General features: G+C 34.3%; 1 protein-coding gene and 1 long non-coding RNA gene across 4 annotated transcripts; both read right to left on the bottom strand.

Annotated features, from left to right (window-relative positions):
* Positions 1 to 7,781: 7,781 nt before the first annotated feature.
* LOC136070664 (uncharacterized) lies at positions 7,782 to 10,937 on the bottom strand. Of its 2 annotated transcripts, XR_010631890.1 has the most exons (4): positions 10,765 to 10,937; positions 10,507 to 10,607; positions 10,102 to 10,215; positions 7,782 to 7,929 (listed from the first exon to the last, which is right to left on the bottom strand). It is a non-coding gene; the product is annotated as an uncharacterized LOC136070664 (long non-coding RNA). The 2 variants fall into 2 exon arrangements; XR_010631891.1 differs by lacking the exon at positions 10,507 to 10,607.
* A 2,090-nt stretch (positions 10,938 to 13,027) lies between these two features.
* Positions 13,028 to 15,132, bottom strand: LOC136070663 (disease resistance protein RUN1-like). Of its 2 annotated transcripts, none has more exons than XM_065780896.1 (3): positions 14,327 to 15,132; positions 14,040 to 14,232; positions 13,028 to 13,639 (listed from the first exon to the last, which is right to left on the bottom strand). In XM_065780896.1, the coding sequence occupies exons 1-3, from the start codon at positions 14,957 to 14,959 to the stop codon at positions 13,551 to 13,553; spliced, it is 915 nt and encodes a 304-aa protein (XP_065636968.1). In that variant the 5' UTR covers positions 14,960 to 15,132; the 3' UTR covers positions 13,028 to 13,550. The 2 variants fall into 2 exon arrangements, with proteins under 2 accessions (XP_065636968.1, XP_065636969.1); XM_065780897.1 differs by having other exon boundaries at positions 13,030 to 13,639; positions 14,040 to 14,229.
* Positions 15,133 to 25,891: the final 10,759 nt, after the last annotated feature.

Genomic DNA, 25,891 nt, shown 5'->3' with positions numbered 1-25,891 from the left:
AAGCTCTGTGCCGAGGAGGTTGCAAGTGTGGCCAGGGAATCAGTATGTGTGTTTCCACTTCTAGGGATATGCAATAGGTTGAAAGATTCAAACCTTTATTGCAGGTATCTAACCTGACTCAAGTACTCCTGCATTCTTTCATCTCTCGCTTCAAATTCTCCTTTCACTTGGCCAACAACTAATCTTGAGTCCGAGAACATCTCTATTGCCTTTCCACTCATTCTTTGAACCATGACCATTTCCATTAGTAGAGCCTCATATTCAGCTTCGTTATTTGTGGCCAAGAAGTCCAGCCTCAATGACTTCTCAATAGTGATCTTTTCAAGGGATACTAGAACTAGCCCCACTCCAGAACCCTTCTAATTTGCTGCACCATCAATGTATACTTTCTAGGACAAGGGACTTTGTTAGGAGATCATGCCAACCGATTTTCTATCCATGTATTATGTTTCTGTCTCTTCTTCCAACGAGGATTCAGCAAACTCGGCTACCAGGTTCACAAGGACTTGACCCTTGACAGAGGTACAAGGCATGTATTTGATGTCAAAAGCCCCCAACATTATCCGCCATTTAGCAATCCTCCCCCTATAATTAGCACTTCGGAGCAGAGCTCTGAGCAGGAGTTGAGTTAGGACAACTATCGTATGTGCTTGAAAGTAATGGGAGAGTTTATGTGTAGCATGTACCACTGCTAAAATGGCTTTCTCCAGTGGCACATAACAGACATCGGCTTCATGTAGTGACTTGCTTACATAATAAATTGGCCTTTGTATACCACTATGAACTTGTATTAAGACCAAGCTTACGGCATGGAGGGCCACAAAAATATAAGCAAACAAGACCTCATCCACCTCAGGACTGGACATGATAGTTAGCCGAGAGATATAATCCTTAAGCTGTTGGAAGGCTAAGGCACACTCTTCGATCCACTCAAACCCATTCCATTTATTCATCAATAGGAAGAAAGGTCTGCATTTATCTGGTGATCGAGAGATAAATCGGTTTAAAGTAGCAGTCATTCCAGTCAACTTCTGGACTTCCTTGGGATTCTGAGGTGGTTGTAAACCGTTAATTGCCTTAATCTGATCGAGGTTGACTTCAATTCCGAGGTGAGTAACCATGTAGCCCAGAAATTTTCCTGATCCTACACCAAAAGAGCATTTGGAAGCGTTAAGGCGAAACTTATGCTTCCTTAGAATTTCAAAAATGTTCCCAAGATCTCCCATATGCTCGGACACTACCTTACTCTTTACCACCATGTTGTCTATATAGACCTCGATACTCTTACCCAACTGTGGTTCAAATATTCTAGTCATCATCCTTTAATAGGTAGACCCTGCAGTTTTCAAACCGAATGACATTACTTTGTAGTGGTAGTTTCCAATGGGAGTGACAAAAACTATCTTTTCCTGATCATCCAGGGCTAGTGGAATTTGATGGTATCCTTGAAAGGCGTCTAAGAAGCTCATTCGAGGGTGGCCCACGGTTACGTCCACCAGTTGGTCTATTCTAGGCATAGGGAAGGAATCCTTTGGGCAAGCTTTATTCCGATCTGTGAAGTCCACATACACTCGTAATTTCCCATTTTTCTTCTTCACCACAACTGTATTGGCTAGCCACTTAGGATAGAAAACCTCATTGATAGCCCCTGCCTGCTTGAAGTTCTTCACCTCATCTCTGACAGCATCAGAGTGAGCCTTGGACGAGCGCCGAGGTGGTTGCTTCTTAGGGGTGACAAATGGGTTAACATTTAAATGGTGGCAGATGAAGCTCGGATCCACCTCGGGGCTTCGTAAGCGCTCCATACGAATACATCCACATTTCTCTTAAGAAACTCTATCAACTTTTCCTTCTCTAGAGGAGGAAGCTGAGTTCCGATAAAAAAAAAAAAACTTTTCCAGATCATTACCAACAACAACCGTTTCTAAGTCTTCACACTTCGCCTCCTCGATTAACCCATTGACAGGAAAATCTGTAGCTTTTAATTGTTATGACTCCCTTTCAGTAAAGGCCGAGGATGCAGCCTCAGGCTAATGTAAGATGGTGGCTACCAAGCACTGCCTAGCTGTGGATTAACTTCCGACAATCTCTTCAATTCAGCCGCTCGACGGATATTTCACCTTTTGGTGCAGGGTAGAAGAGATGGCTCCTAGCGCATGCAACTAGGGCTTGGCCACAATGGCCGTGTAGGGGGAATAAGCATCTACCACGATGAAATCCACCTCCACCACTTCTGAACCGGCTTGCACGGGTAGCCTACTCTGGCCCCTCGAAATGATGACCTTCCTATCAAAAGTTACCAAGGGCTAATCGTAGGCTGTTAGGTCCTCAGGTCTCAAGTTCAGTCCATTGTACAGGTCGGGGTACATTATCTCGGCCCCACTGCCTCAGTCCACCATCACCCTCTTCACGTCATACTCCCCAATCTTAAGTGTGATCGCTAAGCGTCATCGTGGGGCTGTATAGTTCCAACCTTATCTTCATCGAAAAAGCTCAATGCTGGCTAGGTACTCATTTTAACCCTTTTTGACTCAACATTTAAGTCCTCGACAGTCAACCGAGAGACAAACATTACCCTAAAAAGGCAAGACCCAGTTTTCCTTGGAGTGGCGAAGATGACGTTTATCGTGCCTAAAGGAGATCTTAAAAGAGCATCTTTCTGGGGTTCTTGGCCAGTCTGGTTCCCCTGGCCACTGGAGTGATGCAAAAGATGCTTCAACTTGCCCTCTCGGACCAGCTGGTCTAAATGGTCCCACAAATTTCTATAGTCTTTTGTAGTATGTCTCTGGTCCTGTTGATATTGGCAATAGAGGTTTTGATTGTGCCACATAGGGTTTCCTACCATCTTATTCGACCATTTGAAGAATGACTCGTTCTTAATCTTCTCCAGAACCTGATGCACTGGTTCTTGGAACACCATGTTAACCGCCTGAGTGTTGGCAGACCCTGACTGCTCACCAATGTCCCTTTGAGGCCGGTTGTTGTTATATCAATCCGACCTGAAATCCCTCTTCTCTTCAAGGATAACCTTAGCCTTACCTTTCCTTTGCTGTTGGTTTTCCTCAACCTTTTTATACTTGTCGATTCGGTCGATGAGTTGGCACACGCTGGTGACAAGTTTTTCCGTCAAAGATTTCCTTAAACCGTGCTTAGTTGGGAGGCCGACCTTGAAAGTACTGATGGCGACGTCATCAAAGTCACCATCTATCTCATTGTACATCTTCTAGTATCTATCTAAGTACGTTTTCAAGGTCTCCCGTTCTCGCGTGGATAAGGACAGTAGGGAGTCTAAGGGCCGATGAACTTTACTACAAGTGACAAAACGAGATCCAAATGCTTGGGTGAGCTCTTTGAAGGAACCTATGGAACCCACCCTTAAGCCATCGAACCATCTCATTGCTACAGGTCCTAGACTGAAGGGGAACACCTTGCACATCAAGGCTTCGTCCATGGAATGGGCAGCTATTCTTTGGTTGAAATAGCTCACATGCTCCACTAGGTCTGTTCGACCATTGTAAATGGTGAACATTGGCTGATTGAATTGCCGAGAGAGTCTTGCCCCTTCAATCTTGCGCTTAAAGGGTGATTGGGAAATTTGATTCAACGCCTTGCTCATAGCGTCACCTCCCAAGCCTTTGCTAGACGGGCTCTTATACCTACGTTTGTGATGGTGCTTCTCCTCGTAGGAGAAAGACTTGCTGGGGGGGTCCTTAACCTTCGTCTATAACTGGTATCCTCTCTACTATCAGAGGAAACGTCGGAGCTGGAGGGTGTTCAGTTTCACTGTGCACAACGCAGCTTTCTTTTCAGCTGGTCAACCTCCAGTTGCAGGGCTCTAGTATCTTCCTCACTAGAAAGATAGCTCTTACCTTGAGGCTGACTTTTAACGGACTGGATAGTATGCACACTCCCCTCCCAATCCTTTCTATGTTCAAGGTTGACAAAAGGATTTTCACGTTGGGATCCTATGGATTCTTCTTGGTGTGGACTTGAACCTACCATGGCTGAATGTTGCACTCACTGTCACCCAAGTATTCTTCCCACAGACAGTGACAGTTGTAAGGACTAATTTTGAACTCTTAGCCAAAAAGGTACATGGACTTAGGCCCAAAAAGCCAAAAACAGTAAATTTGTAGAGAATGGGTTGGAAAACTCGGTTTTAATGAATTAAGCAACAAGTAAATAGATCTTGGTGACAAAGAAAAGGAGATAACAAGCTTTCAATAAGAAAAGACATCCTCGGCAGAGTTCGAGGAGACTGATTCTTACGTATTTGCTTTTGAAGCTTGATTACAAGTCTGGTTCTAGATTGCTGCAGTGTTTCTCTCTTGATTTTTCCATCCCCATTCCTTCAAGGGTCTCTTCTATTATATGTCTCCCTCCTCATGATCTTGGCCTTCCATTTGTTAATCATCCAAGCCACTACTTGAGTGTCTGTCCATTCAGACACCCTCTTTGGCTTTCTGTTAGTTGTAGTAGCCAAGACAACACTGTTCAAAGGTCTTCTCCACATAAATGCGGCTAGAAAGTTAGCTGCAGGGCATTTAATGCAGTGGCAGTAGCTTTTCCCTAGGTATCTCCTAGCTTTTACTTTCTGGTACACTTGAGGAGTACGTCCTTGCCACTGAAGCTTCCTAGAAGGTCGTCTTGATCATTAGGATTTATATCAGATTTGTGTCTAGCCTATCCAAGGAGGTATTACTCCCCGGACTGCCTTCCTATTAATATCATGCTCATGAAGCTATGAGCTTGAACCACTTGCTACTATTTAATCGTCCTTGGATCACCTGTGTTCTCGGCCAAGGCACAAGGCCCAACATATCATTTGGGCCATTATCCCTACAAAAACCAAAAAGAAAGAGAGTTGGAACTTATTTATATGAACATTTTAATGATTTTTATATATAATGATTGATGCTTTATTTTTCCAAACAATCACAAAAGCCTAAAACCCTTATAATTATGGCCAACAAAGGAAAGGTCTAAGGAAAGGAGAAGAAAGTATTATATAATAAAATTTGAATCTTAGAAGTTGTGGTTGCGTCAAGTGATTATACTTTATTAAAGATTGTGGTAAATGCTGCCTTGTTTATGTATCTAATGAGCAATGTTGCCTCTCATATAATGTCTTTGTTATGCAAATCATCAGTTAGTAAATATACGATAATAGTAAGAAATGCTGCAAATGAGATCACTAAAAAAAACCTATAAAATTAATTAGTCATTATCATTATGGAGTAGTGGTCTATAATTTTACGCATTCAAAGAAATGAAATATATAGAGTTTCTTAAAAGTTTGTGTAAAGATTCACATTATATATGTGTGTGTGCGTGTGTAAAGGTAAAAAAAATATATTTAAGGTTTATATTTACTTAAAAACTAATGAAAAATCAATGGTTAATAACTAAAATTATAGTATTAATAAAATATTTAATGAGATCATCCTAAAAAAATTATCACGCACAACGTGTGAGTATGCGACTAGTATTTTTAAAATATGCAACAAGCTCACCAATGCTAAACCAGGAGTGCAAGTTTTCAGTTTTGAAGGAGTGCAGTAACACTTTTCTTTGCATTTAGAATTGGCTGATTTAGAAAATGTAGTTATAGAATGCAATACTAGGACAGATCGTAACACACCCAATGCATGCCATATAGAGAGTACAGTTGAGCCACAACTTTCTCCAGACCCACCAGTGCAGTATAGGAAAGTTAATCATATCATCAATAGCTAGAATATTCTAGTAACTAAGCACCCAGCCAAGCAAAACAAAATAACATTAAGTGCAACATGGGATGGCATCTCTCTTTCACGGAAAATACTGGGAATATATTTGAAATATCATGTCCAAAGAAAGATAGCTAATAGGTATATGGATCAAAAGAAAATAATGCAATTTTTGCAATCATAGTGATACAGCTGATATGAGCTTGGAATAGAACACCTCTGTCCAACAAAACAAGAGGAGAATGAGAAGGTTCATGTTGTTCTTGAAGAAAACCCTCTAATCTTATTCGGGCTATCAAGGCTAGCGATGTTGAATGATCTCAACCAGTGGTAGAACAGCATAATCAATGCAAACTACAACAAAATAAATGGTTTGTGTGAAGAGTAGGGCATAATTGCCAAAATTAAATGTTAAGATGATCGCTAGAGACAATAACTCCAAAGCTATAGCTAATTTAGTGCAGAGTCTAAAATCTCAAGCCAAACAGGGATTTAGTAGGTAAAGCAGAAGTGGACATTGTGATGTTCAAAATTGTTAGCTTGAAGAGCAGATGCAAAACGTTGATATTTTTATGATGACAAGATCCTACATTTTAGAGAAGGCTATGATGGGTACATGCTTGAAGCAGAAAAAGCCATATTCAAAGGCCATTTCAATTATGTGCCTTCCCTAAAACCATTAGGTACTGGGTTATAGGAATTCAAGGCTGTAGAGTGGCCAAGGAAAGATAATTGTATCTTATGTAAGATTTTCAAACTTACATTTGTATTAAAGCGTTGAAGGTGTGAATACTATGACTCTTCCTAAATAGTGTCACTCCAGAGCTAAACATCATAAGAGAGAGTCATCAAAACACAGAGCTTCCTATCTTAGTTTCTCCATCCCTTTCTTCACAAATAGAACTTAACGATCACATTGCAGTTTTGATTGGTAAATACTAATCATTTACACATTTCAGATTAAACCCACAACTTTAACATCTTCCCCTTGCTTATGAGAGGGAAATGAGAAGCCATTGGTACAAAGACCAATGGCCATACTAATTGAAAATCTTAATAGAAATATAAACTAGGAATAGGCCAAGGAAGTAAAACAATCAAACACTTATTTTTTTATAAGTAATTAATGAGTTTTATTAAAGAAGAGTAGTGTTCAAAATGTAGAGCTTCTTAAAGAATTACAATCATAAATTTAAAAGGTCCCTAAAAAATTCATTGTACAACATTCAATTTGCAAATTCAGGAAACTAGATTTGATCTCTTAACTGGTTTTTCCATGCCTTCAAATGTTCAGTTATTCAAGTCCCTCCAAATTGTCCACATAAGACAGTGAGGTACTGCCAGATGCTAATTATGTTCTAATTATATGTATCTTTCCAGAAGCAATAACATCTATCACCTTCTTGGCATCAACCAATGTAACCCAAAAGCAACAGAAGGAAGGCCCACAAATCAAGACCTACTAAGCAATGAACCAAAGATGGTGTACTGATTTACAACTGATCTTTCACATATACAGCACCAATTGACCAAGGCCATTGATGTGTAGCCTGTTGATGAGGGTTGCTTGCATAACAAATCCATTTCCTTTCTCAGTGTTGATCTGAAGTGGCTCAGTGACATTATGAGGAATAAGAACTTTGAGGCTTCATGTCAGTCTGGAGTAAAGCACTGGTTGTTGTTCTTGGAACCTACATAAAGCAAGTTATTAGTGGTAATGTGGCTGATCCTATTCATTGAAAGAATGTTTTGGTGCCAAAAAGAACCAGCAAAAGGCTTACTTAGTTATGTCTTTAAAGCATTTGAGGCAACCACTGTTATTGTACTTTTGGCCTGTGCTATAATCTCTCTGCCTTTGGAATCAAACAGCATATAATTATCATGGTGGGAGTATTATTGTTGTTGTCGTTCGAGTTGTTGTTGTTTCTGCTATCTGTAACCAAGCAATCTAGGCAATTTGAAAGTTCTCCCTAAAGAGCCGAGACATCAAGGTGGACGTATTGAGAGATGGGCAGCACCAACATATTTCAATGCACTTGTTCATATTGTCATTGCTAGTTATAACCATGGTGTTGGCAATTGCAAAAGGTCTGCCTCTGGCTAGAAGACAACTTTGGCTTATTCTATGAAATACATGATAGTTGATCATGCCTTGGCTAGGGATCTCTAATTGTGAGACACTGGAGTAAGACATAAGTATCTGCATTGACAAAACAGGTACATGTACATTAAATGAGATGAAGGTAACATAATTTTGCCTTTAAAAGAAGCAATGAGGGAAGGTACTCCCACAAAACAGTATCAAATGTTCTTGATATATAAAACAAGAAGCAGTTGGTTTAAACACAACCAATACTATTTACAAGGTAGATTCTAAATTGCTTGTAAAGATTTTTGGAGCCCTACCAAGAAAGCGACCCTTTCTTGGGCTTGTCTTTGATATGAGTATGAATATCAATAAATTCTATAATCCATGTCAGACTTTGATTAAGAGAAAAACAGAAGTGGAGTTTCGGTGAAGATGAAGAGTGAGAAGGTTGTTCACACCCACAAGAAGGAAGCCCCCAAGACTAAGGGATATATATTCAAGAGACCACATTCTAGCCAGCCTTTAACAGGACATCACGGTAAAAAGAAATGCCCCCCACCACCCCCCCCCCCAAAAAAAAGGCCAATTCAGTAAGTAAGACCAATCCTATGACAAATCAATAGCTATTCCAAAGTAATTATTAGTTTTATTAAGTATCAAAAATTCCTATGAAATTAAAATTAAAAAAAAAAAAAGTCATTTGTCCTTGAATTTTCATAGGAATACAGTTAAGAAATAAACAACCAACGACATTGAGGATGAATTTCATACATTCAAATGGACAAAGAAGTAACAGACACCATTACTTTGAGAATCATATCAAAAAACTCAAACTTTAGTGGATCAGACAACTTGCTCCAAACTTGACTAGCCAGAATATCAGACCACTTTTAATGTTAGTTATATTTTTGTCATATTCAACAAATTAGCAATGTAGAAGGCCCTAAATCATACTAACTAAAATTACAATGAAGCATATGCAAACTGAACTCAGAGCAAAGTGACCTCATGACTACTCTAGTATTGAAACCAAATTATATTACCAACAATTATTATAAGTTAGAGAAAAGAAAAAAGAAGAAAACACATTTACACATTGACAAGTTACAAAAAAAATACTAGTACTTTTTTATAAATATTTTACAAAGAAATTGTATGCCATCTTTTCATTAGTTGGATAATTGGTATAGAAAGATGATCGATTGTCAACAAACTAGACTTTAAATTTTTTGCTTCAATAAGGAGAAAAACACCAAAGAAATTATCAAAATACTCAGTTCCCAAGGTATTGCAACAATGCTCAAGTCATAGTACATCTAAGTATAATGGTAACTCTAGCAAGAGAACAACAATACCACAAATGGAATTAAGCAGTACGGGTACGAATTAAGCAGGCCATGATCAAATGCAAGGCAAAGGGAGGCCAGGGTTGTTGTTGCTTCCCATGGGATTGATATTTTTAATATTTCTTTTATGTATATGTGTGTGTATATATATATATATATAGAGAGAGAGAGAGAGAGAGAGAGAGAGAGAGAGAGAGAGAGAGAGAGAGATAAACCTTTGTATTGTATGCCCCAATTCCTCCACTGTTTCAAATATCAAAACCACATAATCCCATTTGAAAGCAAGAGGTTTTGATGGGATTAAGTTAACATTAAAGGTACACTAGGAAAATTATTGGTCCTTACTAAGAGAATTTTTTGCTTGCATTAAAATTTTACTATTAGCCATACCTTATTTGAAATATACATATATTTTCCTTCAACTGAATATGTTATTGTCCCTTTAAAAAAGACCCTAGGTTATATTATAAAGGAAAAAAAAAAGTGTGTTCATTAGAAAGAAGCAATATACATAAAATTGGCCTAAACAAGGTGGCTAACTAAGGAGAGTATTTAAGAATGTATGATCATATTCCAATGTAGAGAAAAAGAAGTTGATTGATTTCATGACAAGGTGACTATGAAAAGCTATGGGCCAAGTGTACTAATTTATAAGTTAATGCCTTTAATTTTGGTGAGCTGGCCTTCATAAAGCTATACATGCCTTGGCCCAGGTAGTAACAATCTCATGACCAGGCCACATATAGTTACAAGCTAACTTGTGCACAAATCACCTTTGACAGGGCTTGCTTTAGGTGACTGTTTTATCAACCTAAAGCTCAAAGTAAGTTTTAGTTTGATTTGCAAGAAAGATAATCAAACTTTGATAGGGTTTTCAATAGTTTAATTCAAGATATCCCAAGCAAAGTAACACACAAAGTAATGCTTATGAACATACCTCAATGACCTAAGCAAATTCTGGGAGGCTGGAGTGAGGGCAATCAGGTACTTTTATTTAAATCGCAACTTGGTCTTTGCCTTTTCACTCACTTGTTAAGAGCATTCATCTTTTCTGCAAACAAGATCACAAGTTCTTAAGCATAAAGATTCTTCATGCAAGTAAAAACAACAGGCACATGCATAAAGGGTCCATTCCTATGATTGCAATATAAAAATTCCCTGCAAATTAAATAACTTCTACATTGATGGATTTCATCACAAGAAAATAAAGCATTTAAAATAAAGTGTATTTCCCTTGTACTCTTTATAACTCATAAAGATGATAACACAATCTGATATAGGGAAAGAGTTGTAAATGGCAAACATAGTAGAACATAAAGTAAATGACAAAAAATTGACTCACAACTGTATGTGCTGCATGTAGGACTTAGGAAACCTCCTAGAGACATTAAAAGCCAATCTTCTTAAGTGGTCTCCATAAAAGGTAAAGCTAAAGAATACTCGCTGGTGATGTAGTAACAAAAGGGGAAAAAAGAGTAAACGAAATCAACATCTAACATGATAATTTATGAATGCTAAATTTTGCATATGTATGCATTTACAATGAAAAGAATGGAAGATTGAAACATAATCATGAAAAAAAATGAATTTGACCAATCACCTTTCCTCAACTACCAATAGGAAGCATCATTCTTTGGTGCGGCCTCTTTCTTGAGAGTAATAGCACAAGACAAGCAGCCTGGTCATACTGAAGCTTGATTTAAAGCAAAAATATTATGTTAAAGATAACCACTACATTGATGTTGGTTGAAAACACAGACATTATGTTATAAAAAAAAGTGAACAGCAAATTAAAATAACAAAACCATAGTATGCAACTTTAAGAGCTGACATGAGAGAACATTTGTTGCTCTGATACTCTAAATCTTAATACTCATACAAATATTTAAAACTATAAGTATTAGAGATATAGTGCACGATGATTGATCATGCCTTTTTGCCATGGTAGGGTAAACATTAAAATGATCACCGGTGACAATGAACATGCAGCAAGAGTGATAGCTTTAGAATGTGGGATTCTCAATCTTGATGAGGATTTCAACAATGAAGCTGTAGTAGAACAGAGAATTTTCACAAAATACTCACCGAAAGAGAGAACTACTGGTATGAATCATGTATTTATTCTAAGCTAAGAAAATTATTGGGCTTTCCATGGGAATCCAAGACACTGAAGTGGCAAAGGAGAGCACAAATACTGTCACCCTGGTTATTTACTTCTGCGGTGACAGTTTTGAGTTGGAGAAGGTGTGTATCTAAGAACAGTCAAAAGTTCATTTAGTTCCAGCTCACAATGAATGTTGCTGCCCTTGCATCAACTTTAGCTATAGCCACACAATGACTTCATAGTAAATCCATCAATGAAAGCAATTTAAAACCAGAGCCATAGAAGTTTTACTGATGCTGCAATGTAGGGCATGATCTATTTTTGGCGTGTGTGAGATAGTGAAAGAAACCCTCATTTTCAACACTTTTTCCTCTATCAAGTCTTCAATAAGTTTGACCCTGGGCAACTAGAGAAGAACAAATTTAGGGGTTATTCAAGAATAAAATGTTTTTAGTAATTCTAAGTTTACCATAGTTTTTCAGCTAGTGATGGTGGGCTTAGAGAAGTGGTTTGTCAATTGTCAGTACCGAGAGGCTGATTGGGGGCAGTGTGGTGCTTGCATTGGACATGCAGCTTTGTCTTGGTCGACTGCTTTGGCTCTTCAAGTGTAGTGCAGTTTCTAGCAAGCAGTTGTCTAAGCAAAGATGCTCTGCTTCCTGAAATAGTAAATGATAATCATTGCAATAGTCCCCTAACTCCACTCCCACAAAAGAAAAGTATCTAAGATTCAGCCAATAGTTCCAAATCATTTTTAATACATGAACTTTTGTTTTAGGTGAAGTGAATATTAAATTTAGTGCTAAGGGATATCAATTCAGGAGAAAGGTCCCAGTTAGCCTCTAACATGAGGTATGTTCAAGATCACAAGGAGAAATAACCATTATTTGTATGAGAAGAGCAACATAAAAATCATATTTCATTCAATAAGACAATTTATTCTAAACTTGGCCAACTTGAATATCAATTCATTTGATCATATTTATATTTTGTCATATTTAACAGAACTACAATACAGAAGGCCTTAAGTCATACTAACTAAAATTAAAACAGTCCAAGCTAGGCCTAGAGTAACCTCATGACTACTCCCATATTAAAATCAAATTATATTTCCAACAATTACTTAGCTAGTATACATATAATGTGAACTTAGTACCTTCAAAAGGGTCGAAGATTCCGAGAGAGACCTCATTAGCATTTGAGTGACCTTTCAGAACTGGTGCTAAGTATTAATAAATTGATAAATCATAGTCCAAACACACATGTTGAAGAAGAGCAGAAAACGAATGCAAGTCCACCAGGATGTGTGACTGTGTGAGCAACATATTAGAAAGAGGAGAGAGAGGTAACAAACTTCTATTTGCTTACTATTGGGGGAACATGTACAGGCAACAATAAACTAGAGTCATTAGACCCCAGTGCCCATTTTATGAGGCTGTTCGCTACATAATTATCTGAAAAAAGAAGCCAAAGCCAAAATATCCTTTATTATGCTCCTCCATTCCCAGCCGAGCTTGCAAGCTGAATTTACAATGAAGTTGATGATAGTAGCTGCAATTTAAAAGATAAATCCTCAACAATCAGCTAACAATATAAAGATTATCTCTAGCACAGATTCATTGGACTACAAAAAAAGGAAGAGAAATAGCAATCCAATTGTGCAATCTGTACTGTATTTTACCATTGTATATCCGTAGTAACATTTTATCAAATACTTAGTGCTTACCTTTATACCCTCTAGCACAACTTGTTCAAGTCTCTCCTCATTTTGCCAATGACATTGCCCATCTTACTGCAAAGGCTTTTTCCACGTCTGATTGCTCTGCCATTCCCCTCTTGATTGCTGACAACCACAGCCAAGCCTACATTATTTTGATCACACGACGCATCGAAGTTAAGCTTCACCAGTTGATCAGGTGGTTTGGTCCAAGCACTTTCCCTTTTTTGCTCTTTAGTTCCCCTCGTAGTCCTAAGTGATCTCAAGTTAGAGTCATACTGTGTGTTAAGACGATGGGCTAGCTGATTTATGCTTTCTTTAGTCTCTGAAACTAGAGCTTTCACCCGTGCATCCCAAAGGATTTTCATTGCCACTACTGCATACAGTGTGAATTCATCTTTGGTGACTCTTTCTGCTAATAATTCCTTTGGGGGGTCAACTATTTGTTCAATGAACTCCTTTACAGATTTAGCTTGAATCATTTCAACTCGAAAACCCCATCTACCACCATACCACATTCCTTTGGCATAGGGACAACACTGAAATAGATGTAACGCTGAATCTTCAACTATTTCACAAAGAGGGCAAAGATTGGCATTTTGGGTTTCAAAGCGTCCGACCATCTCTTGCTCGAAGGGAAGAACCTCTGCAGCCACTCTGGATAAAAATAATTTTAATCTTTCATCAAAAGATGCTTCTTTTAATACCTTATCTGCAGTAGAATTCCGAGGGGAACATATGCATGCCACATGGACCCCACACCTTCTTATTGTAATTTCCGCTGCTCCTCTATAGTTATTTGAAATTTCACACCGAAGAGTAACATCGTTCCGATCGCCTAAAATTATGCGTTTCAATAAATTATCTCTAACACTTACATAATGAAACCACATAAAATTTGATGAATCAAGTTGAAATGTATGTCCCGTGAGCTTTTCTTCAAAACCATTAATGAACAAGTAGATAGAACAAACAAACGCTTGAGATACAAATCGCACATTATCCTTGCGTTCTACATTTAAAGCAACACATAAAGCAAATGATGGAAATTTCTGACCAACTGAGAATGATATGGAACTTCCATGACTCCGATGGTTGAACCACTTTGGAATTGTAGTTCCTGGAAGTGTAAGGCCATAAAAAGGCCACATAGAAGCGAAGTCCAATTCAGTTGAAGAGCCCAATTCAGATCCCATATTAGAATAACCACATACTAAATTCCGTGGAAGCCCTATCACATCTCCAAGCTGCTTGCAATTAACAAAATTTCAGTTCAACAAATTTAGTAAGGAAAGGCAACCAAAATTGTTTTTTTTTTTTTTTTAATATAAATTAGAGAGATACCTGACTTAATAATCTTCTTCTACATCGTGAATTCAACAAATTGCACCCTATTGCAATTACATTTCTTATACAAGGTGGAAGCCTTGGAATTTCCCGAAGGTTCCGGCAATAGTGAATCCAAAGGGTCTTTAATTTTGGACACCTGAGTGCAATTTCAGGGAGGGTAGTGATGTTGCTGTAATGGAGGCCTAAATATTGTAATTCAGGGAAGCAACCAGAAGTATCCCTGGCTTTTGGAAAATTTTCACAATCATACAAAATGAGCTTCCTAAGATTTTGTAAATTAGAGATGTTACTTGAATCTTTCACGTTTTTTAAACTTATTACCAAGCTATGAAGGCTGATGAGATATCCTATTGACGAAAGCAACGCTAATCTTTCCGTTCTTTGCAGAAGACTTCCACACCAATCAAAATAAAACGTTTTAAGAGATTTCAACCAGAGGTTTCTTGGAAATATTCTAATATTTTGGCATACACGGAGATCCCAGAATTCAAGCTCTTCAAGAAGTCCATTAGATTGATGAACCTCAACTAAATTTATGCATCCGTGAAGCTCCAACTTCTTTATGTTTGGGGCAATCACTGATAAGTCAGGTACTTTTGTAATATTTTTACAAAAGCTGAAATTCATATATTTCAATGTTTCAAACCGACATCTCTGTATAAGAAGGAAAGGTTTTGAAAATTATTAGTAAGAAGAAAACAAAATTTAAAATGATAGACTAAGAGCATAGATTAATAAATGATCAATAATGAATTATAATAGACATTTTTTTTTTTCCTTTAAAAAAAATATAATACACATTTTTTTAAATAAAAATTTTAAAAGTATAATAAGTTTTACTACATAAATCTTACAAACTCATATAGTAATGAATATATATATATATATATATATATATATGTGTATATATATTAGTTTCAACCTATGACGCCATGAAAAAATGTGCATATTGCAATGAATGTGATTGGTGTCAAATAGTTTATTGATTTGCACCCATAGACTCATCATGGCTGTGTGACCATTATTTAATATTTGTGCACAATTTTAACTTTATTTGTGGAGAAAATTACATGAAGTCCAACCAACAAACTGATGAATCCTGACTAAATTTATGCATCTATAAAGCTCCAACTTCTTTATGTTTGGGGCTGTCATTGATAAGTCAAGTACTTTTGTAATACTTTTACAATGTGCGAAATCCATATTTTTTAATGTTTCAAACCGACAACTCTATAGAAGAAGAATTTTTTTTTTTTTTGAAATTTATTATTAAAAAGAAACAAAATAAGGCTAAGAGCTCATTTCAAAAAAAAAAAAAAAAAAAGNACTCTTTCATCATGTACTTTCGTCTTTAATAATTTGTACTTGAAATGGTAAACCCAACCAATTTCATGGCAGCAACAAAAACGAATGGACTGGTTAATATCAATTTTAGTTGCATTTTTATTTGAGAAATTAGACACATGTACAATCAAAAGGAGATTTCAATGCATTGATTTCCAAAACAATTTTCTAAATTTGACAGCTGTTGAAAAACATGATGATTTTTAGGAACTCTCTTTCTGCAAGTGGCGGAAATCATTTAGATTTTAAAAAGGTAAAAAAAATATTGCAACTCCTGTTTTCATTAAGCAGTAACATAAAATTCCTGAGAAGGATAGAAAAAGTATTTATTATAACCAATGTGTTTGTTCAGTATCTACAGACTCAAAAAAACTATAATTAACATTGGTGGATTCTGCACAAATCATTGAGGTCTCCAATGTGGCTGTGTTAAATGATTTTGTAGTAATTTTGAATGATAAAATTGAAACAAGAATTGCCTAAATGAATAGAAAATGGTGAACACCTCGGCTTCTGTCTGCTTCACCTTTTATGTCTTCTTCGATATGAAGGATACCAAGAGGAGGTTAATGACTCTGGGGAGCCATCTTATTAGAAATATTAATGAGGCCGTTGCATCCCTATAAAACCCCATCCTTTTTTTTTTTTTTTTTAACGTTTTGAGGAATTGAATTGAACTCTTTTCTTCTACTTACACCTGGAAGAAGTCTAGTCGACAATTATATATCTTTTATTGCGATGAGAATTTCTCTTACGGTTAGGTCTATTGTTTTCAATGATATATATCACTAATAAGTACTTTTTAGAGGGCATAGTGCTATTAATAACAATACACATAAACATAGACAAAATAACAATAAAAATCAACATAACATAAAAACTAATGATTACCCTAAACTTCCAATTGTTGGCAAATTTATCTTTGATTGTTGAATAAAAATCTTATTTTGAGTTTTTTTATTTATTTTATTTTATTTTTTATATAATTTTTTTTTTAAAGATTAAAACTAAGATGATATTGATACTTCATGATTGTGATTGTGTTTTAAGAAATAACCATCAGTCTCCATCAAATGGTATTTCAAATAAAAATGAATAATGAAGATTCAATGTGATATTAACATATCTAGTGAAATGCATCAAAAATGAAATTTATGGGATAGTTTAGAGAAATATATTACCATTCCTTCTACAATTTGGAACAACTATTCCTAAAACAATTAGTATTTTGAATTCCTAAATTAAGTTGTTACTTATCTTTTGTTTTTTTGGGTTTGATAAATAAGGATAGATTTTATTCAGAGAGGCAAAAGAGGAACTATGGGACCCTGTCCGTTGGCATTAATCAGAGCCCAATCCAGAATAGAGTTGATGGGTTACACACTTACACTTCCCAATTATACAATGAGAGGCCTAACATTCCCAATTGTGGGTCAGACCATTAAATGAGTGTTCGGACGGACCAGCTTGTGAACGGATTTGCAACAATGGAGAATGGGAGTTTTGAACGTGGAAGATGTGAAAATCTTTCCAGTAATCTTTTATTAGATGTTTTGGATGTGGATTGGACTAACATTTATAAGTTTCACTTATTATTTTCATTTTTCACTTTAAAAAAAAAATCGTTAAATTTTTTCGCCCATCATGCAAATTTGTGCCTAGTAAAAGATAGTACTTGGAACCTTACAGAGGCACATGGTGAAGTCCTTACATTGGAAGAAGATGACAATTTAGATGTAGACTGTCTCCAAAAGGAGATGCATTTTTGTAACCCTTTCCTAAAGGAGATGCCTTTCTCAAAGGCATGGTCTTTTGCATTCCATGTTCATTGATAGACTTATATGAATTAGTACACCTAACTCAGAGTTGAAATAAAAAGGTGTCCTAAACATTGACGCCAAATGGAAGGTGTAAGTTTGAGTGATCCACAAAAACAAAAAACAATTATTGCAACAGAAGCCTTGGAGAAGGAGACCCAAACAAATAGGATAGACAACAATTCCACTCTTGCCATGGAAAAATGTATTCCACGTGTTTAGGTCCTTAATGAAAAAAATTAGAATCAGTAAAGATAACGGCATAATTATAATTAGTCGCAGATCCAAGCGATGTGTGGAAATATATGATTATTTTGTAATTGTGGTATGATGTATAATTTGTTATCTCTAAAAATCAAAAAATTTCTAAAATTATTTTTCATCTATCTATCTTTATATATATATATATATATATCATTTTCGTATTTTAGGTGTGTTTGATTGAAATTATTTCTTTTTGAGGTAGTCCATATTTTTTTAAATTATATTATGGTACGTTGTGTTTTCCCTTTTTTTTTTTATTTTTTTTAATTTTTTTATTACAACTAAACTCTTTATATTATTCAAATTTCTCATTTCTTAAATGAGATAAAGTAATAATCAAAACTCATCACAAAATTACAGTTGATATTACTTAAATAGTTGAGAAACACGTTCAAACATATAGCAAGATTGTATTTTGATATAAATTCTAATTTTCACTTTCAAAATAACTAAGTATTATGTCAAACAAAAATCAAACAAAAGCTATAAGATGGAGAGAAAAGACTTGTGATGGAAAACTCAAAAAAAAAAAAAAAAAATACAATGATTCATCGACCTAAAGTTAAGTTACGTTGCAAGAAAGAATAAATAATCGAGAAAGAGAATAATCTCCATTTTCAAGAGAGACTTGAATTAGATAAATTTATAGAAAATAAGATGAGAAGAAGAATAGTCAAAATAAAAGATATAGTCACACCAAATTATCCAAGTCATGTTATGTAATTGAATAACATTATATTCTTATATGCTATCTTTATAATGCAATATGATAGCATTTAACAATCAAAGAAAAGAAAAGAAAAATAACAACTTAAAAACACAAAATCAAAAAGTTTGGAGCGTGAAATACAATTTAATCCTATTTATTTTTTGTAGGGGTATGCATCAACCTGAAATTGAGTTCAAAAGAACACACAAATTCATCAACCTAAGGTACAGATATAAAATATAAAATAAAATCCACACAAAAAAGGAAAAAAATTGAGAGAGAGAGGGAGAATAATAGTAGAGTTCTATATAACATTGAAATTCATCAACATAAAGTAAAGATACCCAAAAAAAAAAAACCACAAAAAAGAAAAGAAAAACATGAGAAAGAGAGAGAGTAATAACTTTTTTATGTGATAAAATATGTATAGAGTGAGAGAGAATATTAAATTTATAGTAAGAGGATGGAGATAAGAATAGTCAAAATGAAAGGAAGATGTAGGGATAAAGGAAGAGTGATATTAATGTTGTTAGTCGTGGAAAGATAAAAAAGTAAAAAGGAAGGGGAAAAGTTGGAGAAAATGTAACAGTAAACTACAAAATAATAAATAAATAAAAAGAGTAAAAAAAAAAAAAAGAAGAGAGAAATGATTGAAAATAAATAGGTGATATGGCCACTAACGTGGCTTAACTGGAGCGTAGCAACAATAAGTACTACGCTTCAATTTTTAAACTAAAAAGTTTGGAGCGTGAAATAAAATTTAATCCTATTTATTTTTTGTAGGGGTATGCATCAACCTAAAATAGAGTTCCAAAGAAACACAAATTCATCAATCTAAATTAAAGATATAAAACATAAAAAAATCCATATGAAAAAGGAAAAAAAAAATTGAGAGAGAGAGAGGGAGAATAATAGTAGAGTTCTAAATAACATTGAAATTCATCAACATAAAGTAAAGATACCAAAAAAAAAAAAAAAACATGAGAAAGAGAGTGAGAGTAATAACCTTTATATGTGATAAAATATGTATAGAGAGAAAGAATAACAAATTTATAGTAGGGGGATGAGGATAATAATAGGCAAAATGAAAGGAAGATGAAGGGATAAAGGAAGAGTGATATTAATGTTGATAGTAGTGGGGAGATAAAAAGTAAAAAGGGAGGGAAAAAGTTCGAGAAAATGTAAAAATGTAACAATAAACTACAAAATTAATAAATAAATAAAAAGAGTAAAAAAATAAGAGAAAAATGATTAAAAATAAGTAGGTGATATGGCTGCTCGCGTAGCTCAGCTGGAGCATAGGAACAATAAAAGTTATGTTTTAGCTTTTAGATATATATAGATATAGATTACGAGAAAAATGATTTATTGATAAAATGTCAGTAAAAGAAAAAGATGGGTAAATATATAATATAGTTTGATTCAGAAAGAAATGAGTAAATATATGTGTAAAATCGAGGACCATATGTTTGAGATATGCAAATCTAAGCAGTTTCCAATATTAACCTTGTTCCCATGATCCCATGGTCCCCCTCACCAAAAAAAAAAAAAAAAAAAAAAAAAAAAAAACCTTGTTCCCATTGTGAATCAATAGATTGGCCTATGCCCGCTGTGATGTTGGAAGAGGCCCCATTATCTGTGTACCATGTTTCATCATTAGAAAAATCTCCAAAATGCAGCAACCATGGCTGCAAATTTCTTTGTTGGTACTCTCCCTTTATATGCATTGTCCATGCGCAGTTGATGGCACGCAACGTGGCAAGGTCGATGACAAAATTTGCCAGGTGACCTAGGTCTGTAAGGATCACCAATATTACCAATTTGTGGAGTTCTTGGTGTGGAGTCACATTAAATCCCACAATCTAAACGTTCGTCAACTGGCTTTCCTGCTAATGCAAAGTTGTCAGCAATGGAGTCGATCTGTTTTGTCAACAAATTCGGTAACAGAGAGATGTCCTCTATAGGTGGTTTGAACTTTGAAGTTGATGCTTTAGTTGTAGAATTCAAGAATGAGATTGAGAGGCATTGCATTTTTTCCAGCTATAGCCAACAGTGTATATCATTTGTATAAAATGACCCTTCACTTTTTTTTTGAGAAGAACCCTTCACTTTAATTATGTAAGAAATAAAATTCCCCTAAATTCTTTAGTTTCTCTAATCATAAAAATAATATGTATATTATTTGTATTGACGGTTTTGAATACTAGTGGATGTCCCGCGCAATGTGCGTGTTCGCTATTAGTTATTTTGTAATACTCATACGTGTTATTATGTTTGAAAAATTAATTTTGATTATGTATTATACGTCATTAAAATAATGAATGAAAAAAAAAAAAATTTGTAACACAATATATCCGTAAGTAACCATAATTAATTAGACTCTAAAATGGCCACTATATGTGCCCTTTTTTGTTTGATTAAGTGTACATGTATATTTAGTTCTTACATTTGATGTTTCTAATATAAATTTTTTATTTTTCCTTTTTTTTTTTTTTAGAAGTTTTTTTTTTTAAAAGAAAAAAGAAAACACGTGAACTTTTTTTTTGATAAGTAAAAAAATACTAAACATCTAAGATTTAAGTTTTATAATTTCTAATTCGCAAAACTAAATATACATGCCAAGAGATTAAAAATAAAACAATAATTGAACAGAGAAATATAAACTTATACTATTTCATATCTCACATTTAATTTTACTTACATCTGAATACCTTAATCACTTACAAAGATTAAACACTTTCCAAAAATATAAATAAAGACAAAAAACACATACCTTTTAGAAACCCCATATGTTGTTAAAGCATTGTATCAAGCTTTGATAGTGTTGTTAAGAAGTTTAGATCATATGCACCTGAAGCCAAAGCCAATTTCATACTCTTTTTGACACTAATCTCACTCTTTGTCTCTCTATCTCTCCAGTCCTACTTTTCTTTTGGCCTTTTGATATTTTCTGATACTGGAATATATAAAAGAACATGAAAACTAACATTGAATGGAGAAAACCTTTCATTTTTTAAATCAATGAAATTAAAAGTTGAAGAGTTCAAGAAGTTGGAAAAGGGAGTAGAACCAAATCTTTTAATTTTCTGCATTTATGGCTTAAACTAATTATTGATAAGAAGATAGGTGGTGAAAGACTAAACGAAAAAGTACTCATACAAAGCGCCACATGGTAGGACCTCATGCACTCTGCATGAGGTCTCTGCTTTTATATATATATAGATTCACTCAATTTGATGAATATCGACACATGTTTTAAGATTCTTATCAAAGTGTACAAATGAACATAATATAACCACAATACGATTATCTCAAGAACACATGCTGCCTATCGACCTTCAACCACTGTAACAGTAACATTGTTAATAGAGCATTTACTTTGGCTGCGTTGAGAGGACTCTGTATACAAAGCAATCTCCCTTTCAGTAAATGCAGGTTGCTTTGGACGAGGAAGATCAACAATCTCACTTTTAAGCATGGAAATAACAACAGATATAGTCGGCCTCTCTTTGGCAAAATCTTGCACACACAACAATCCGACATGTATGCATCTCAAAATCTCCATTTCAAAACAAGGTTCAGATATCATTGGGTCTATTAAGGCTACAATGTTATCTACATTCCACAATTTCCATGCCTAGAAATTAACATAAAAACAAGATTGCAATTCTTAGCTTCAAAACAAAAACACACAAGAAAGAAGCATTGGAGGTTTTGAAAAAAGGGAAATAAGAGAAGGAAGACTTACAAATCCTAAAAGGCTCATGCACTGCTCATCATGATGAAAGCTTGTGTTTCTTCTTCCACTAACTATTTTTAGTAACAACACTCCAAAGCTGAAGACATCTGATTTCAATCATTGTATTTTTTTTTTTTTTTTTGAGTTTTCCATCACAAGTCTTTTCTCTCCATCTTATAGCTTTTGTTTGATTTTTGTTTGACATAATACTTAGTTATTTTGAAAGTGAAAATTAGAATTTATATCAAAATACAATCTTGCTATATGTTTGAACGTGTTTCTCAACTATTTAAGTAATATCAACTGTAATTTTGTGATGAGTTTTGATTATTACTTTATCTCATTTAAGAAATGAGAAATTTGAATAATATAAAGAGTTTAGTTGTAATAAAAAAATTAAAAAAAATAAAAAAAAAAAGGGAAAACACAACGTACCATAATATAATTTAAAAAAATATGGACTACCTCAAAAAGAAATAATTTCAATCAAACACACCTAAAATACGAAAATGATATATATATATATATATATAAAGATAGATAGATGAAAAATAATTTTAGAAATTTTTTGATTTTTAGAGATAACAAATTATACATCATACCACAATTACAAAATAATCATATATTTCCACACATCGCTTGGATCTGCGACTAATTATAATTATGCCGTTATCTTTACTGATTCTAATTTTTTTCATTAAGGACCTAAACACGTGGAATACATTTTTCCATGGCAAGAGTGGAATTGTTGTCTATCCTATTTGTTTGGGTCTCCTTCTCCAAGGCTTCTGTTGCAATAATTGTTTTTTGTTTTTGTGGATCACTCAAACTTACACCTTCCATTTGGCGTCAATGTTTAGGACACCTTTTTATTTCAACTCTGAGTTAGGTGTACTAATTCATATAAGTCTATCAATGAACATGGAATGCAAAAGACCATGCCTTTGAGAAAGGCATCTCCTTTAGGAAAGGGTTACAAAAATGCATCTCCTTTTGGAGACAGTCTACATCTAAATTGTCATCTTCTTCCAATGTAAGGACTTCACCATGTGCCTCTGTAAGGTTCCAAGTACTATCTTTTACTAGGCACAAATTTGCATGATGGGCGAAAAAATTTAACGATTTTTTTTTTAAAGTGAAAAATGAAAATAATAAGTGAAACTTATAAATGTTAGTCCAATCCACATCCAAAACATCTAATAAAAGATTACTGGAAAGATTTTCACATCTTCCACGTTCAAAACTCCCATTCTCCATTGTTGCAAATCCGTTCACAAGCTGGTCCGTCCGAACACTCATTTAATGGTCTGACCCACAATTGGGAATGTTAGGCCTCTCATTGTATAATTGGGAAGTGTAAGTGTGTAACCCATCAACTCTATTCTGGATTGGGCTCTGATTAATGCCAACGGACAGGGTCCCATAGTTCCTCTTTTGCCTCTCTGAATAAAATCTATCCTTATTTATCAAACCCAAAAAAACAAAAGATAAGTAACAACTTAATTTAGGAATTCAAAATACTAATTGTTTTAGGAATAGTTGTTCCAAATTGTAGAAGGAATGGTAATATATTTCTCTAAACTATCCCATAAATTTCATTTTTGATGCATTTCACTAGATATGTTAATATCACATTGAATCTTCATTATTCATTTTTATTTGAAATACCATTTGATGGAGACTGATGGTTATTTCTTAAAACACAATCACAATCATGAAGTATCAATATCATCTTAGTTTTAATCTTTAAAAAAAAAATTATATAAAAAATAAAATAAAATAAATAAAAAAACTCAAAATAAGATTTTTATTCAACAATCAAAGATAAATTTTTTTTGATGCATTTCACTAGATATGTTAATATCACATTGAATCTTCATTATTCATTTTTATTTGAAATACCATTTGATGGAGACTGATGGTTATTTCTTAAAACACAATCACAATCATGAAGTATCAATATCATCTTAGTTTTAATCTTTAAAAAAAAAATTATATAAAAAATAAAATAAAATAAATAAAAAAACTCAAAATAAGATTTTTATTCAACAATCAAAGATAAATTTGCCAACAATTGGAAGTTTAGGGTAATCATTAGTTTTTATGTTATGTTGATTTTTATTGTTATTTTGTCTATGTTTATGTGTATTGTTATTAATAGCACTATGCCCTCTAAAAAGTACTTATTAGTGATATATATCATTGAAAACAATAGACCTAACCGTAAGAGAAATTCTCATCGCAATAAAAGATATATAATTGTCGACTAGACTTCTTCCAGGTGTAAGTAGAAGAAAAGAGTTCAATTCAATTCCTCAAAACGTTAAAAAAAAAAAAAAAAAGGATGGGGTTTTATAGGGATGCAACGGCCTCATTAATATTTCTAATAAGATGGCTCCCCAGAGTCATTAACCTCCTCTTGGTATCCTTCATATCGAAGAAGACATAAAAGGTGAAGCAGACAGAAGCCGAGGTGTTCACCATTTTCTATTCATTTAGGCAATTCTTGTTTCAATTTTATCATTCAAAATTACTACAAAATCATTTAACACAGCCACATTGGAGACCTCAATGATTTGTGCAGAATCCACCAATGTTAATTATAGTTTTTTTGAGTCTGTAGATACTGAACAAACACATTGGTTATAATAAATACTTTTTCTATCCTTCTCAGGAATTTTATGTTACTGCTTAATGAAAACAGGAGTTGCAATATTTTTTTTACCTTTTTAAAATCTAAATGATTTCCGCCACTTGCAGAAAGAGAGTTCCTAAAAATCATCATGTTTTTCAACAGCTGTCAAATTTAGAAAATTGTTTTGGAAATCAATGCATTGAAATCTCCTTTTGATTGTACATGTGTCTAATTTCTCAAATAAAAATGCAACTAAAATTGATATTAACCAGTCCATTCGTTTTTGTTGCTGCCATGAAATTGGTTGGGTTTACCATTTCAAGTACAAATTATTAAAGACGAAAGTACATGATGAAAGAGTAATTAATTATACATATTCCGATTGACCCGCATCTATGGGATAGGGTAAGTAGTTTTTCCTCTCTCTTTGCTTCCTTCGTTTTAAGACTGCCACCAATAGCTTCCGATTTGCATTTACGTTACAATTACCTATAATACCTGCAAGCTTCATTTTTACTCTTCAAGTTACTACTTACTTGTTGAAGTTTCAAATTTACAATTCAAATCTTATAAAAAAAAATTTAATTAATTTAAATCTTCCAGTTTTGTTTGTGTTCCACTTCCAATTTTACTCCAATCTTTGACTGTTAGTTGAATTGGATGGATCATCATGTCCTTGTCACGTGGGATGGTCTGGTTGTTACTATTATTGATGACATTGGCCTGGTTGTTACTATTATTGATGACATTGGCATTCCTATAATTCCATGTGACAACTGACAAGCACATGATTTAGCTCCATCAAATGCCTTTTCGAAGAAAAAAAAGCTCCATCAAATGTGATCAACGGTCTTAATTATTGGACTTTTGACCAAATTTGAAAACTCAGTGAAATTAAGTGGCAGTGAACTGTGATGTGGGTTCTTTTGATTCAAACAAAATGTTTAATGTGGTTTCTTTTGCTTTGTTTCTGGACAGTCTCCGCGGAGAAACTGCTGCAGAGTCATGGAGTCAGGGAAGAAAGGTTAAGGGTATTGCTTGAAAACCAAAA

This window comes from Quercus suber, unplaced genomic scaffold, assembly GCF_002906115.3.
Source record: "Quercus suber isolate HL8 unplaced genomic scaffold, Cork oak 2.0 scaffold_250, whole genome shotgun sequence".
NCBI lineage: Eukaryota > Viridiplantae > Streptophyta > Magnoliopsida > Fagales > Fagaceae > Quercus > Quercus suber.
The sequence above is the reverse complement of the archived record's forward strand: the minus strand, read 5'-3'. Positions and strand labels throughout refer to the sequence as shown.

Bases quoted from the DNA above. Each gene is read 5' to 3' on its own strand.
- LOC136070663 (XM_065780896.1), bottom strand. From the start codon at position 14,959: ATGAATTTCAGCTTTTGTAAAAATATTACAAAAGTACCTGACTTATCA. The intron at 14,233-14,326 runs GTATCTCTCTAA...GTTAATTGCAAG, and splicing joins GAAGAAGATTATTAAGTCAG to CAGCTTGGAGATGTGATAGG. The intron at 13,640-14,039 runs GTCAGAAATTTC...ATTTTTATCCAG, and splicing joins TTCCATATCATTCTCAGTTG to AGTGGCTGCAGAGGTTCTTC.